The sequence below is a fragment of the Pangasianodon hypophthalmus genome, chromosome 8 (assembly GCF_027358585.1).
Source record: "Pangasianodon hypophthalmus isolate fPanHyp1 chromosome 8, fPanHyp1.pri, whole genome shotgun sequence".
Classification (NCBI taxonomy): Eukaryota; Metazoa; Chordata; class Actinopteri; order Siluriformes; family Pangasiidae; genus Pangasianodon; species Pangasianodon hypophthalmus.
In genome coordinates this window covers 26,607,247-26,622,173 of record NC_069717.1, presented here as the reverse complement: position 1 = coordinate 26,622,173, position 14,927 = coordinate 26,607,247, and the positions used below count along the sequence as shown (strand labels likewise).

Sequence of the window (14,927 nt, the reverse complement as noted above, 5' to 3'; positions counted from 1 at the left end):
GAGCAGATGGTGCAGTCAAACAGGATACACATCAGTAAATCAAGCAGTGCTGTTCATAGAGTCCATGTCAATAATGACATGCCGGTAAACACATAACAAGGGAAAAGTACACGACAGTGGAAATCTTAAAGAGAAAGGGGATAGGCAGGGCTTATGCCACACAGTATGTGACCTCACTAACCAATGGAAGGAACCATCATGGGCCTTCTCTGAGGGGGAGGACATCCATGATTCGTCCGACGGCTGGACTGCTCCAGTCGATCCGAGCGTCCCATGGAGGAAGAGTTCCCTAAAATCTTCAAATGTAGAGATTAAAGCATTCAGCTTATGAAGAAGCAGAATTATAAAATGACAAAATGACACCAGGCCCATAACTAAACCCATATATAAGCAGTTATGTTATGCTTTTACAAACAATAGTTTATCTATATGCTTATTGCTAGTGATTCAGAAAACAAGGAGGATGAACTCATCAAAAACATTGAACAGAAACGGTCAAAACAAACCCCAACAACGACATGGGTAGGATTTCAAATCAGATGTTTAGCTAAAGACCATTTAGGTTTTTGTTCAGTAATTTATCTGTGGCTTGGTGTAAAGGAATATCAAACATCATACGGTAGATTTCTTACCATTAAGGAGTAAGAAATCTACTGATCCATCATTAATATGTTGCTGCCTTTCAAGTCTGGTCCTGTAAAAGCATGGAAGAATTAAATTTCTCTGTGTGTGCGCTCTGTGCTACATGAACAACTGGTGAAACCTGATATCTTCATGCTGGACTGTCACTGTGATATGAGAGGCTGCTCACAATCCATAGGAACAAGAAACACTCAGAAATGGCCTTTAGGTAATTGCAAAAAAAAAAAAAAAATCAAATCTACACGTTCATAAAAGAAAACTCACTTCACATTCTAGTAAGGAATTCACATGATACAAAAAAGCAACAAACCAACAAACAAACAAACAAACAAAAAAAACAGCTGAACCAACCAATAAATGACCATGAAGCAAATTTTCTGAAACTTCTGAACATCTTAAAAAAAAGAAAGAAAAGAAAAAATACAGGGAAATGAACCCATTAAATGAGGAGGCAGAACACTGAGAAAAGAGGAATGGTTTTACTGCTTGTCGATGAAGGGGCAAAGCAGTTGGTGGATGATGCGGCGTGAGAGAGATGGAGACTGGAAGAGGAAGAGGAGGAGGAAGAGGAAAAAGGGGGTTTTGTAGACACACACCAGAGGTTCATCCACAGCTCTGTTGAGTCTGGCCACAGAGTGAGCCCTAATGTCCCTGCTATAGCTCCTGCCAACCTCACTCAGCCTGCTCTCGCTCCGGAACCTGTGCCGAGGCCGATGGAGATGGTGAAGATGGTGATAAATATGTGGACGGTAGTAGTGGTGGTACGACTCCCTCAGGTCACCCGCTGTGTCCAGGAAGTCCTCCTCCACGCCACACTGGCGCGTCAGTGTCCTCTTCCTGCCTGTTGCCAGTGCACGACGCTCTGCTGGGCCCTCGCTGTGGATGCTGCTGCTGCAATGCCAGTTCCAGCCAACGCGGGGGGCCAGCAAGCTCTCATCTTCACTCCCACAGTCCAGGCCACTGTCTGGGCTTTTGGTGTTCTGCCTGCTGCCCCAGGTTGAGGTTCTGTCCTCTGCTGAAAAGCATCGGCGCCGCTGGAACTGCTTCAGAATATGGGTGTTTGAAGATAGCCGTTCAGATTCTCTTGCTTTCTCCTCTTTCCGTGTTTTCTGCTCAGCACCAGCCTCCTGCTCCTCTTCGGCCACCTCAGGGATGCTGTGGAGGCGCTTGGGAGAACGCATCGAGCGCTGGCGGACCACCTCCCGCTGCAGGTCCCAGTTACAGCTCTCCTGCTCCTCCAACAGGTCCTGGCGTCTGTAGTACGCCTTTAATAAAGTACCAGTGGAAGATGCAAAATCCACGAGTGAAATTGTTTTTTTTTTTATTACATTTAAAAATTGTTTTATTTTTTTGTTTGGAATTTGGAGTTTAGTTTGAAGTTGTTAGAACAGGCAGAGAAGACACAACCGTGCGCAAAAAAAGAACCAAAATTGGGAAAAAAGAAAGACAAAATAAAGACAGGATTAGTTCCAAGAGGCTGCGGCTGAAGTGCAAAGCATGCAGTCTCATTCTGCGACGGGCGTGGCATGCTGCGGACGGGAATCTGTGGAAGGAATCGGTCAGGAACACACGGACCATACCAATGATGGGTTTGAAGGAGGATTGCGAGATTCAGGACCTACTCAAACTGAAAGCAATGACCTAACAGGAAAAGCCTTAAAAGATAATTCCATACAAAGACATGAATGAGCTGATAAATGGTAAATAAAATATAAAGAAAAAAGGTCTTGACAAAAATGCAGGAGAAAATATTAAATGTAAAATAACAAAAAGAAAAACTGTGACAAGTATATTATGGGAAAGGAGACCATTATAGTGATGATCTCAGCCAGCACCAATTCATTCAAGTCTGTCATTTGAGTGAGTCATTTTGAACCTACTTCCATCTTCAAATCTAAGTTTGATTTAATTAATGAAGCTATGCATCTGTTCTCACTTAGCTTCCTTTTTGTTGAACTGCCAAACATTTTCCTTCATAGACATATCTCTGTACAGTAGATGGTGGTGGTGTACACCTAAAACATGGACCACCAAGCCATCAGTAAACACATACAAAAAGAGCATAATATTTCTGTCAAATTGGAAATGGAAGCTTTAGAGGCCATTTTTAGTTTCATCACCTGAGTTTCTGATGTATCACTGCCTTTTACCCTTTGACCGTTTTATAGTAAAAAACAGTAGTAGTCACTAGAATGCAAGCTGGAACAAATAACACTGTGGCAGTGGGTTTGTGGCCAATCAATGTCTGTGGAAGGGTGGTCCAGGAGAATAAGCAGGTAACAAGGTCTACAACTGTGCACTGTTAACGGCAGCCTACTTATGTGCCTGCTTTCCTTCAGTAGGTTAGACTGTAGAGTCAAAGCCAAATAAAAGTATGAGCTGTGTTCATCGTGTGTTGATTCTGGAAAGCACTTGTTTGAACTGTCCATGATGAAGCTCTGCAGTCACCACCCCTGCCCCCTGTATCCCCCTTCTGCAATGACCATGAGTTCTACAGAGGTGTCAAAACCCAGTAGGATATTGCTACACCGTGGTGGAGACAGCCCTATCTGGATAGGTGATAAAGTCCCTCACCAGGCTACCCCAGACCCAGCACCAGGACAGACAGGTTTTCAAGAGCTTGCTGCAACCAGACAGAACCCGGGTGCATTGTACATGAACATCAAAGGAAGTCTCATGTGCGACCAATGAGACAGTGAGTGGTCCGCCTGCTACCTGCTAAAGCTCATGGCCCGGCAGCTGTCTGCACAGATGCAGATAAAGTATGATAGTCTGAAGAAGCCCATCCCGCAGTGCACTGGCCTGACTCCTGAGCAGCACTGACAACTGTTGCAGACCTTTGATACTCAGCAAGTTTGGCCAAAATCAATGTGATGATGAAGCAGTTCATAGCTTGTCTGCCAGATGGGAGGGCAGAGTGGGTCCAGTGACACTCCAGACCAGTCAGCTCAACTGCCTTATGGCATATCCGGGACAGACGCTTTCTCTTCTCTTCACTCTTAGATATCATTAGTGAGTATTGGAAGAAGATGCAAAAATGAAAATCAGTACACGAAGAACTCCACATATTGGTTCACTTAATGTAGGAGAATTTGCTCTAGGCCCAGTTATACCAGTCCTGGCTGTACAAGAGGGGCATTTAGCTGTCAGGATTTACACCAGGAGATAAAGCACTCATTTTACTCCCCACGTCAAGCTCTAAATTACTCACAAAGTGGCAGGAACCTCTGGAGGTTACACAGCAAGTTGGTCACAAACAGACAGAGGCAATGCATTCCACTTCTAGAGAGAGAGAGAAGGCCCGGTTCACTGTGGAGACCAACTCTCAACATCCCAGGAGCACCAATTACCCAGTTGCAAGTGGAGCTTTCCTGGTCATACCAAACCCATAAAATGCTACACTGAGACACCCCAGGGTAGTTTTGCACAGTTGCCTGCAGTAGAAGAACACAAAAAAATGTGTTTCTAAAAATGGGTGTCTAAATTTGATGCTTATCCATTGCCTTCCATTGATGAACTGCTTGATCAGTTGGATGCTGCTTGTTTTTAACCAACATTGCATTTGACTAATGGCTATTGGCCTCTGACTCAGTCTGGGTCACACTGTCACCCTTAATTTTGTTTTTTTGGGGAGGGACCCATAAATGTTTAAATGAATCATGGACTGATTTCTTCTTCCTTACAGTGTGTATACTCTTGCTCAATTACGGCGCATACGGCAACTGAGAGTTTTCCTGAGATCTTTGAGACAGGCAGAACTCAGAGTGAATGCTAAGAAGTGTGCAATTTGGTGGTTATAATTATAGTTTCTGGGCTTCAACTTAGGTAATGGGCTGATGCATCCCCAAATCACCAGCATATGTAACCTGTCCGATACTAAAAAGGTAGTGAAAGAGTTCCTGGGGCTGACTGGCTATTCTCGTAGGTTCTTTCCCAACTACTTTGCTGTCACTGGCCCCTTGACTACTCTCACTAAAAAGCCAGCACATAAAAGGATACAGTGCATAGAGCAATGCCAAAATGCTTTTAATCATGTTAAGGCAGTTCTCTGTGGGAGCTCACTGTTGAATTCTCCTGAATTCTCTTCCCTTTATTCTTCCCTTTTACAGCTCCTGGTGCTGTATATCAGACAGAAGCTGTCTGCGAGTGAGATGAGGTACAGCAGCATTGATAAGAAGTGTCTAGCAATCAAGTGAATGGCTTTCATCCTCTGATACCACCTACTCAAGTGGCTCTTCACCCTCTGCTCAGATCACATCCTGCTTGAGTCACTGGAGTCCTGCTCGAGTCACTGCATACCAAAGCATAAATTACCCAATGGTATCTGTTTAAAAAAAAACTTTCAAATTAGATGCTGGCTATTGCGGATTTCCTCTCTCAATGGCTGCCCAGTCTGGAAAGTTACACCTTTGTCTATTTAAAACCCCACCTGACAGTGCATATCAGAGCAAAAACAAGCTATAGGGTCGTAAGAATTGTGTGGGGAGATGAGATACGAGGTCTACAGGTTTGAAGAACACAGAAGAACAAGAGAAAAAGAGACACTTCACCCAGTAAAACTGATTAAACAGGAGGAGAAGGGCTTTAGTCAGGGAGATGACCAAAGACCCAAAGGTCACTCTGATGGAACTCCAGAGGTCCTGTGTGCAATTGGGGAAATCTGCCAGAAGGACAACCACTTCTGCAGAACTCCACCAATCTAGCCTTTATAGGAGAGTGGCCATATTAGTCACATGAGAGGTTGAATAGAGTCTGCCAAAAGGCATCTAAAGGACTTTCAGGCCATGAGTGACATTACTCTATGGCCTGATAAAACTCTTTGGCCTAAATACCAAGCATTACGTGTGGAGGAATGCCCTACAAAAAGGCATGGTGGTGGCTGCATCATGATGTGCATGTTTCTGGGAGGGCTGTCACGATAATGGGAAAAATTAATGGATCAACAGAGAAATCCTTGAGGAAAACCTCAGACAGGACAAATGTTCCTTCCGTGATGACACACTGCCAAGAAAATGGAGGACTGGCTTTGGGACAAATCTGTAAATGTCCAGCCAGTGCCCGGAGCAACACACTTCATCAAACCTGACAGTGCTTGAGAGGAATCAGAGAAGATTCTCAAATCCAGGTGTGCCTAGCTTGTAGAATTATAGCCAAAATGACTTGAGGCTAATCACTGCCAAGGTTGCTTTAATTTATTTGAATACTGTGAATTATGCTTTTTTATTATGGAATGTTTATTTTTGTAGATTCATGAGATAAAAAGACAAAAGCTCCAGAGCCACCATTTATGAATTGATGACTGAATGTATTGAGGCTTTAATTAGATTCTATAATCACATACCTCAACTGTTATGTCATTACTGATAATGCCATAGGGAAGGCCAATCAAATTATATCCTAATATTCTAATGGTGATTTCTTTAAATAAGAACAGCTGTCATGTCAGGTAAACTAGGCATGCCTGGTCTTGTTTTCACAGAGAAGGAGACTCATGGATAATTCTCATTTGAAGATGGAAGTTTTACACACTGACTGCAGCAGTGATGACAAAAAATATGTACTGGTGCTCTAAAAAGAAGACAACATTTATTTAAATATCTACGGTAATACGCTGTAATTCATTTTTTGCAGTAATGACATACAAAGATTTTCATACGATTAGATTAAACTCTTCTCAACCATACACCTTTTAAGAAGTCATCAATGACATGAAACAAACAAAAATGACAAATATGACAAAAGAGAAAAACACCAATTTATTGCTGCTAGATATTTACAGTTGGTGTTTTCAGAGAACCATTTCAGCAACTGAAGCTGCTTGTTAATGTTTTCTGTAGCATGTTCAGTATGCCGAAAAGAGACATATATTCACAAGGTTAACTTCCCAACAGTGAGTAAAGCAAAACTGAACAGAAGTAGAAGCATGAGACAAACAGAACCAAGAGTGAATAGTCGTTTCATTTAAATGAGAGTTGCTCACTTAAATGAGATTCCCAAACGGCCTCATCATAGCTCAAGCAGTTTAGCTGGCAACTTGTTATACAATATCTCTCAATGTTAAACCAAACACTATAGCTTATACAGTTTACATACATTTAAATTAGGGGTGTGACAATATATCATTATGAAGGTATACCATGATAAAAATGTGTGTGTTTGATGTCTTTATGCTATGTTGGTAAAGATGTCACAATATAAAAATTAAGTTTGAAAAAATATAAAATGAAATCCGAATTATGGTTCCAAGTTATATACATACAGTGCCTTACGTATGTTTTCACCTCTTGAACTTTTCCACATTTTGTAGCACTGTAACCTTAAGCACTTATTTGTGGTTAAATTTCATGAATCTACAAAAATAGCCCATAATATTAAAGTGAGGAGAAAAAGATCAAAACAGTAATAACTGCAAAATTATTTATAAAATAAAAACATAAAGCTTGTGATTGCATAAGTATTCACTCCCATTACTGTGAAACTCCCTAAATGTGTTGTTATAGAAAGAGACGTGGTTACAGCACCAATTTTTTTTTAGCTTGCTAATGAAGAATTACATCATTAACACATTTTGTCAGGATCTAAGTATCTAAATTAATTTGGTGGGCTGGATTAGAACCTTTATTAGGCCAGTCCCAGCCCACTGGATGCACATTTGACACTCTTAATATAGCTGTATGCTGTAATGTTATATTTTTATACCATTCCACCCCTAATTTAAACAAAGAATTTCAAATGTGTGTATGTAGATATCCCATAATACAATGTACCACTTGACATGTTCAAAAGACAACAACTTTAACAGTTTGAATTGTTTATATAAGAAAAGTTTTCAGAAATGATCACATTTCATGTATGTATAGAATCTGTGTTTCTTAAATTCAATATTAAAAAATCATATAGACATTCAGCTTTGTAGTGAAATGTCTAATGAACCAGCGTGCATTAATACATGCAGTGTGTGTATACACAGTCTCATGTAAAACCAGCAGTTCCCAATCCCAGTCCTGGAGAACCTAAGAAGTACACATTTCCTACACTAAAACACATGACACATATGTGCATATGTTTGTGTGTATGTTCTCTCAGATTGGTATGGAGAACTGCTGAAGCCATTCAGCTGTTCATAAAGCTCTGTATGAAACATGACTGCATGATGTTAAAGTGAGAGCTGGACCAAAATGAAATCTACATTTCAATTTCCATCAGCGGTGACCTGTTTGGGTTTTTTCTGCAGCTATGAGGCTAATGGGACACTTATACTTGTTTAGACTTGTGTGTTTTCTGACACAATGACATTCTGATATCTGTGAAAATATTAATAGTAATAAGCACACAATGGTATCACTACACCCAAAGTCTGAAGGCCGGATTGGTTAGATATGATTATTTAATTAGAATTTGATTTGGGTTTTTTTTCTAATACAGACTTTTGCTATTTTTAAAAATCTGTAGCATTAAAAAGCCAAGCTATTTCTTTTGAGGAGTGTGAAGCATGAAAAGTCTTGGCTATATTTGAGGTTAGGGGAACAGTGTGTAGCTTTCATTTTTGGCCAAACTATCCCTTTAAACCTGGGCAGCTCAAAGCCACTGTAGCCCTGCAGTGTAACACCCTCACTACAACATGTTCCAGTTTTTAAGCTCAGAGCTTCTAAAACCTTCCAAAGTCACTACTACTTTAGCCAGACTTCTACCTTCTACCATCATGAAGCTTATCTTCTTAATAGCAAGATCTGTATCATCACAGTCCAGGCTCTGGCTAACCCAGATGTTCTGGTTGGCTCAGGTTTAATTTTACATTTTTGTGTTTTGTGCGTATAATATTCAGGAATAAAGTTAATTATTTTTTAAAAATGTAGTTTAGATTACAGAAATGATGTTAAAATGTTTAAACCAAAAAAAAAAAAAAACACTCGTCATCTTGCAATCATGAGGATCCCGAAAACATCCCCCATTAAAATCTTGCTAATAATCAACTTGAACATATACTTTTCGGTCAAAGGGATAGAACATTGCCTAAAGGTATTGAACAGTTTATGAGGTTTAGTGCAAAGCCACTGTATCCCAGTAAAGAGCAGAGTGTTACGTCCTCATTACTCTTCCTTAGCCTGAAGCCTGTACTCAAACCAGAAATCTTCTGAAACCTCAAAGTCTCATCCAATCCCCTTTAATCTCTGCAGCCCTTGTGTTTAAACCAAGCCTTTATAAACTAAAGTACAAAAACAGTACATCAGCATGCAGTGGCTAATACCTTACTTCCTCTAGCAGGCGCCCTATACACCACTGCATGCTCCATCCCTCTGCATTTACCCAGAGGATCAGCCCCCATTGCACCCAACACACGTGCCGGCTGCTCAAGTGTGTGCTCTGTACCTTCAGTGTGTTGTGTGAGCTGATGCTCCTCCGGCGGCCTTCCTCCAGCTGCATCTCGCAGTAGAGCTCCTCCTCGTCCTCCTCCATGATGTCGGACAGATCCGAACCTCGGCTGCTCTCCGTGTAGTACTCCTCGCTGTGGGAGTAGTGGTGGTGCTGGAGAGAGAGAGAGAGAGAGAGAGAGAGAGAGTGTGTAAACAAAATATTGGTGGGGAGGAAGAGGAGAGGAGATGGAGAGAGAGAGAGAGAAAGAAATCGAGTAGAGAGAGAGGGAAAGATTGAGAAAGAAGGTGGAAGAACAAATACAAGAAAGAATAAACAGAATACAAAAACCAGCGAGAAAGAGAGAGGCTTTAATGTGAAAATCCCATTTTCACTGAACATGAAACCTCTAGAGAAATACATTCCAAGACAATAAATTATATCATAAACTACATCATATTATCATAAATTATGGTATATATTACTTCACTATGTGTATTATATTCCCTCATACTACAGCACTGTTGAATTCTTGATTCTGATTCATCAGAAGGTGTTGATTAATGTTCTGTAACAGCAGCTCTGACAGTAATGCAGCTGCAAATCTTATATTAACGTGCTCATTCTGATACTTTATCTATATACAAAATCTATAATAACAACTTCATAGGATCTTGTATGACAGACACTCCACATTAACTGATTCCACATGATTCCACTTCACATTAACAGATTTTTTTTTAAAAATCTGCTGATATGGTGAAGTTTTCTCTGAGGAGACGCTTATTTAACATTGTTGGAAGGAGTCTCCAGTGTCAGTGCTTTGTGTTAACGTAATGCACCTCTATTTTACTGAAAATCTTTTCTGTAAGTATCTACCAAAATTTAGGGCTAGGTTAAATACATTCCTCCAGCTTGCATCTGGTTGTCCAAGATGGCTGCCCCCATAAGTTTACAGCAGTCAGTTACATAGTGTTGTAGTGTCATAGTTTTGTAGTTCATGTTTATAGAGTACAGTGTATTAAACCACATCGGCAAGTCTGTGGGGCTTTACTGAAGAAGTGTAAAGGGCTAAAATTCTGTAAAGTATCCTACATGTCCTTTGTCCTACATGTCCTACGTCTTACATGTCTGCTCAGTTCAGAGCCCCTGAGAAAGTCGTCCACCGAGGCTCCTCTCCGCCTGGTGTGGGACGAGTCGTAAACATCGTCCTCCTCGTCGGAGTGAGGAGTATTATTCCTCTCACTGAAGATGTTCCTTCTCTCCGGCTGAAACACACACACATTAGTAATAATAAATCACAACACATATAAGGCATTATGGCAGTCCATGAGGACTATGGTCACTATAATGAATCTTGACAGTGAAGGACTTATAGACAGGCCCGAGTGCTATTATTAACTCATTCCATTTCCTTTTCAGAGCTACATTAAAGCCTTAAAGCTGGTGTGTAAGCAGCAGACAGACAATATCAACCACATTCATCAGGACTGGCTTCTTCCTGATAGTCAGAAGAAGCTCTGAGGCACTGTGATGTTCAGATTAGAGTCAATAAAATTCTTCTGAATAAGATTGTGATGCAACCTATCACAGCAGATCACCTTCCATTGTCCGCATATTGATTTGGCAAAGGTTTTACGCCAGGTGCCCTTTCTGACGCAACCCTCCCCATTTATCCAGGCTTAGGACCAGCACTGAGAGTGTACTAGCCTGCACACCTCCAGTGGCTGGGGTTGGCACCCAGCGTGGGGCTCAAACCCATGATTCTGAGATCAAGAGGCCCATTCTCTACCAACGGAGCCAGCTGGGTACCTACAAACTCCCTCGTCAATGATGGAAAGTTCAGTAGTTAGCCTGATTTAGCCTGATATCTCTAGGAAAAAAAATTTTACACACAAAAATGTATAATTCTATCTCTCTGTCAGGAAGTTAGGGCTGAATAAATATATCTTGCTTTATGACTCATTTAATGACTTGGTGGTTTTTCTAAAATTTTCTCTTCCTTTGTCATACATTAACTGCATATATACTGTATATCACATCTAAAGTAATATGTCAGGTCAGGAAGCAAACATTTTATTAAGCTATTTATGATCCTAATTACTACTGTGATAAAACAAGTAAATTATATTTGTAACAGTGGTTGGGTCAGATTCAGATCCTCACGTTCACCTTGTGGTTGGTGCCTTGTCTCTGGGCTGCCTGCCTCGCCATGGCGCGTGCCACCGTGTTGGAGATTGGCGTTCCCTGAGGCTGGGGCAGGATCCTCTGGGCCACATGCGGTGGTGGTACTGGCGGCTCCAGTCCAGGACCCCCGGCGGTTGGGGGTGGCAGGGGCGATGGGGCTCGTTGGTGAGGCTCCCATGGCTGGCACTGCCTCCTGCCTGCCTCTGGCTCTTTGGCGTGGGCATCTCGGGCACTTGGGAGGAGTTTGGGTTTGGGGAAAGGCTGAGCAGAGGGTGGAGGGTGGATCTGAGGTTGAGGGTGAGGAGGAGGTGGCTGTGTGTGTGGCGTTGGTGTTGGTGGTGGTTGTGGTTGTGGGTGGGGGAAGCTCTGTGGGTAGTTTGGGGGAAAGGGGGATGGGTGAGGGTGCGACTGGGGTGGAGGCGGCAGTAGGTTGTGTGGGATAGAGGCAGCGTTGGAGTCTTGCGACTCGCCTTGAGCTGAGATGGTGCGTACGACAACTTCACGTGCTTCCAGACACTGGATACGATTCAGTTCCACTGTCACGTATTCCGCTGTGGGGAACATCACCTCTGCGACCTGTTGCACACAACACACAAAGATGTTTATTTTTACAATATATAGTTCACAGATTGGATGCAAACCGACAGAATGACAGTAGAGCTCCAATCATTGAGAGACTGCAGTACACACTTCTTTATACAGTACAGTCCCTGTAGAGTGTAAGGTCACTGCAAATCAGTAGTTCTTTATATAAAAAAAAATTCTTTATAATTCTGACTGATCACCTTCATCCTGATTTATTTTTTGTTCCTTAAATCAAGGAGATGACCTGCCTGATCCATCCTGCTGCCCTACTTCTGGTTGGAGTTCTCATCGGTTGAGTTTGCTCGCTGCAGCTGGAGGTGGCCCCACATGGACGGCCTGAAGATCAGTGGGGATGGTGCCACTTGGGGGCCATGGAGATGGCTTGGGGATCTCATATGGGGAGGTGTACTGTGATGGCTTGGGACTGTGATTGCTGTGGTGGCTTTGGGGCTGCGGTTGCCATGAGCAGCTTTGTACTCAAGACTCCATCAGTGGACAGTGTATAGGTTTAACAAACCAGACTTGTGAAAACTGTGATGAATTTACTGGTTGCATAATTGCACTATTTGTCCATATAGTACACAGTTATAGAAGGGAATTATTTATAATTGCACTATCTGTTAGCACCCAGATGAGGATGGGTTCCCTTTTGAGTCTGGTTCCTCTCAAGGTTTCTTCCTCATATCGTTTCATGGAGTTTTTCCTCACCATCGTCACCTCTGGCTTGCTCATTAGGGATAAATTCACATATTTACAAATTATTTTGGTTCAACTTAATTTCATCTATTTATTTCTTTAAAGCTGCTTTGTGACAATGTCCATTGTTAAAAGCGCTATACAAATAAAACTGAATTGAATTGAATCGAATATATATCTATATTTTATATCTATACTGTAAAAAATATACACACAGATATGTGCTATGCTTCTTATCCCTCAGCAGGTGGTGACAGAGAGCAACGTTAGCCTATGAGACGCTCTTCAACCAACATAAATACACAAAATTTTGCATGTAATTGATATCAGATCATAAGTGATAGATACAGGATACAGTGGAGACTCATTACAAACACATGGAGCTGATGCTGATACTGCACTTATCCCATGTACTGACCTTTTGACCTTTGGTGCAGACCACGTAGCCCATGACGTTGGCGCCGTTGGAGGTGCCGCTTGGTGTGAGAGGAGGGGGCTTCCAGCGCACCTGCAGCACCCCCGGTGATGTCCCACAATGCACCTGGACGTCTTGCGGAGGGAACGGCGGACCTGGAGGAGAGCACAGCGAGAGGAAACACTCTGATTGGCTGTGCTGTAACCTAACAGAGCTGAAGGATTCAAAATGCAATTCTAGTCTGTACCTCATTAACAAAAATGGCTGTGAAGACTGATTGATATTCAGAACCACAGAGTGAAAAATGTACCAGGATGAAGATATAACTTCTTTTTTTTTTAATTTGCTAGTCACCGGTTATATCTCTGATTTTATCCAAAAGGGTTTTTTTGAATAGATATATAATCATGGAAAATAACATAGAAGGGTAATCATGCTTTAATTCTCAGTCAGGTCAAGTATTTTTAGAGCTTATTTCACAGTACAGGCTGTGCTTCGACTAAAAGCACACTCGCTTTTCAAGCTATTTCAGAAAAAAGAAAAACCATGATGGAAGAAAGTTGAAAAAATCGAACAAAAGGTTGTGAGATGGGGCGTGCTATTCAACCTGTTGGATAAAATAAAATTAAAAAAAAAACACCCACAACCAACGCACACGATTCCTGTTATTCTAAGGAAATCATATGCCAGGACATTTTCCACATGACAGCTGGTACTTAGAGAAAGTCACCTTAGAAGGTCTTATATCTCGCATAAATAATGTCACTGAGTTTGTAAAAAGACAAACAACAGCAAGATAGCAAGAAAACTAGCACAGCTAGCAAAAAACTAGCACAGCTAGCAAGAAAACAAAGTTGCCAATATGCGTAATGCAAATTTGTTATTCAGTAACAGTGACAGTTTTTTCAGTTGTAGAGTTACACTCTGAAAGTTGTTCATGTAATTTGATTGACTGGTCGCTCATGTACCATAAATCTGTTCTCATTTGACACTTTAGCATTTCCAGCTACACTAAATAAAAATGCAGTCATACAATTTCACATCGCTTCTCCTAATTTGACATGATTTCTGCTAAATGCACTAAACCTGTTTTTCCATCACAGGACATAACAAAACATGTCAGTAACATCTCTTTTCTGTCCTGTGGGATAACTGTGCTTGTAGCCTGCATGTGTGTATGTGCAATGTTTGTGTGTGTGTGTGTGTGTGTTACAGCTGTAATCTGGGCCAGAATGTGAATACAGGCTCAGTGTATGTGTGCTGCTTGCGTCAGCGCTCTGCCCATGTGAGTGACCATCCATCAGAATCGTGCAATGTGCTCTATAGGAGCAGCGATCTCGCCCCAGGCTCTGGAACATACGCTATGTACTCAGCAGCGTTTTTCACATTACTGCCAGAGTGAATGAGAAAACAGGGAGTGAGAGAAAGGCAGAGAGAGAACGAGAGGGAGGAAACTGCAGTATGACAGCATTAAATGTGAATTTTAATATTCTTTGTTGATTACGAATTCCTATTCATCCACAGCAGTCCAGCCTTTTACTCAAGACTGGTGACTTGGAAGATCATGCGTTCAAATCCCAGGACTGTCAGCTTGAGCAAGACCTCTAAACCTTAGATTGGACTTCACTTGTAAGGTGCTTTGGATAAAAACGTCTTAATGGATTTGCAGGGGCTCCAGAGTAGCATCACATGCTAAACACCTGCTCCATCATCAAAGCTCAATCGAGTATAATTTCACTTCTGTCTGGGTGAGATGGTTAAATTTCCAGTCTCTCCTGTCAATCAGAGCGACAGCCAATCGCAGGCATCCATTACTTCATTTAGACAGAATGCATCAGTTAGCAGCAATCATATTATGTTTCATAAGCCACAGTTTGAAAAGATATCGAACGATAGATTCAACAGACTCCATAATAAAGTAGGTTATTCATCATAAAATTACACAAGGTGCAACAAACATTTAAACTTAATCAAACTCATGCTTCCTGCTCTGAAAAAGTAACTTCTTCTTTATCTCAAATCCAGAGAGGCTAAAGGGGTTTAAAAAAGT

General features: G+C 41.6%; 1 protein-coding gene across 4 annotated transcripts in view; it reads right to left on the bottom strand.

Moving 5' to 3' along the window:
• The window catches only part of rimbp2b (RIMS binding protein 2b), a 104,090-nt gene that overhangs the window by 12,084 nt on the left and 77,079 nt on the right, over positions 1-14,927 (bottom strand). For 2 of the 4 annotated variants that reach the window (XM_053236302.1, XM_053236304.1), the window contains exons 14-18: positions 12,881-13,032; positions 11,167-11,757; positions 10,122-10,262; positions 9,013-9,168; positions 182-296 (exon numbers count right to left, since the gene is read on the bottom strand). In XM_053236302.1, the coding sequence (XP_053092277.1) occupies positions 182-296; positions 9,013-9,168; positions 10,122-10,262; positions 11,167-11,757; positions 12,881-13,032 (1,155 nt within the window). Of the gene's footprint in view, positions 1-181; positions 1,908-9,012; positions 9,169-10,121; positions 10,263-11,166; positions 11,758-12,880; positions 13,033-14,927 lie in introns of those variants that run through there. The other 2 variants (XM_026945873.3, XM_053236305.1) reach the window with 2 other exon arrangements.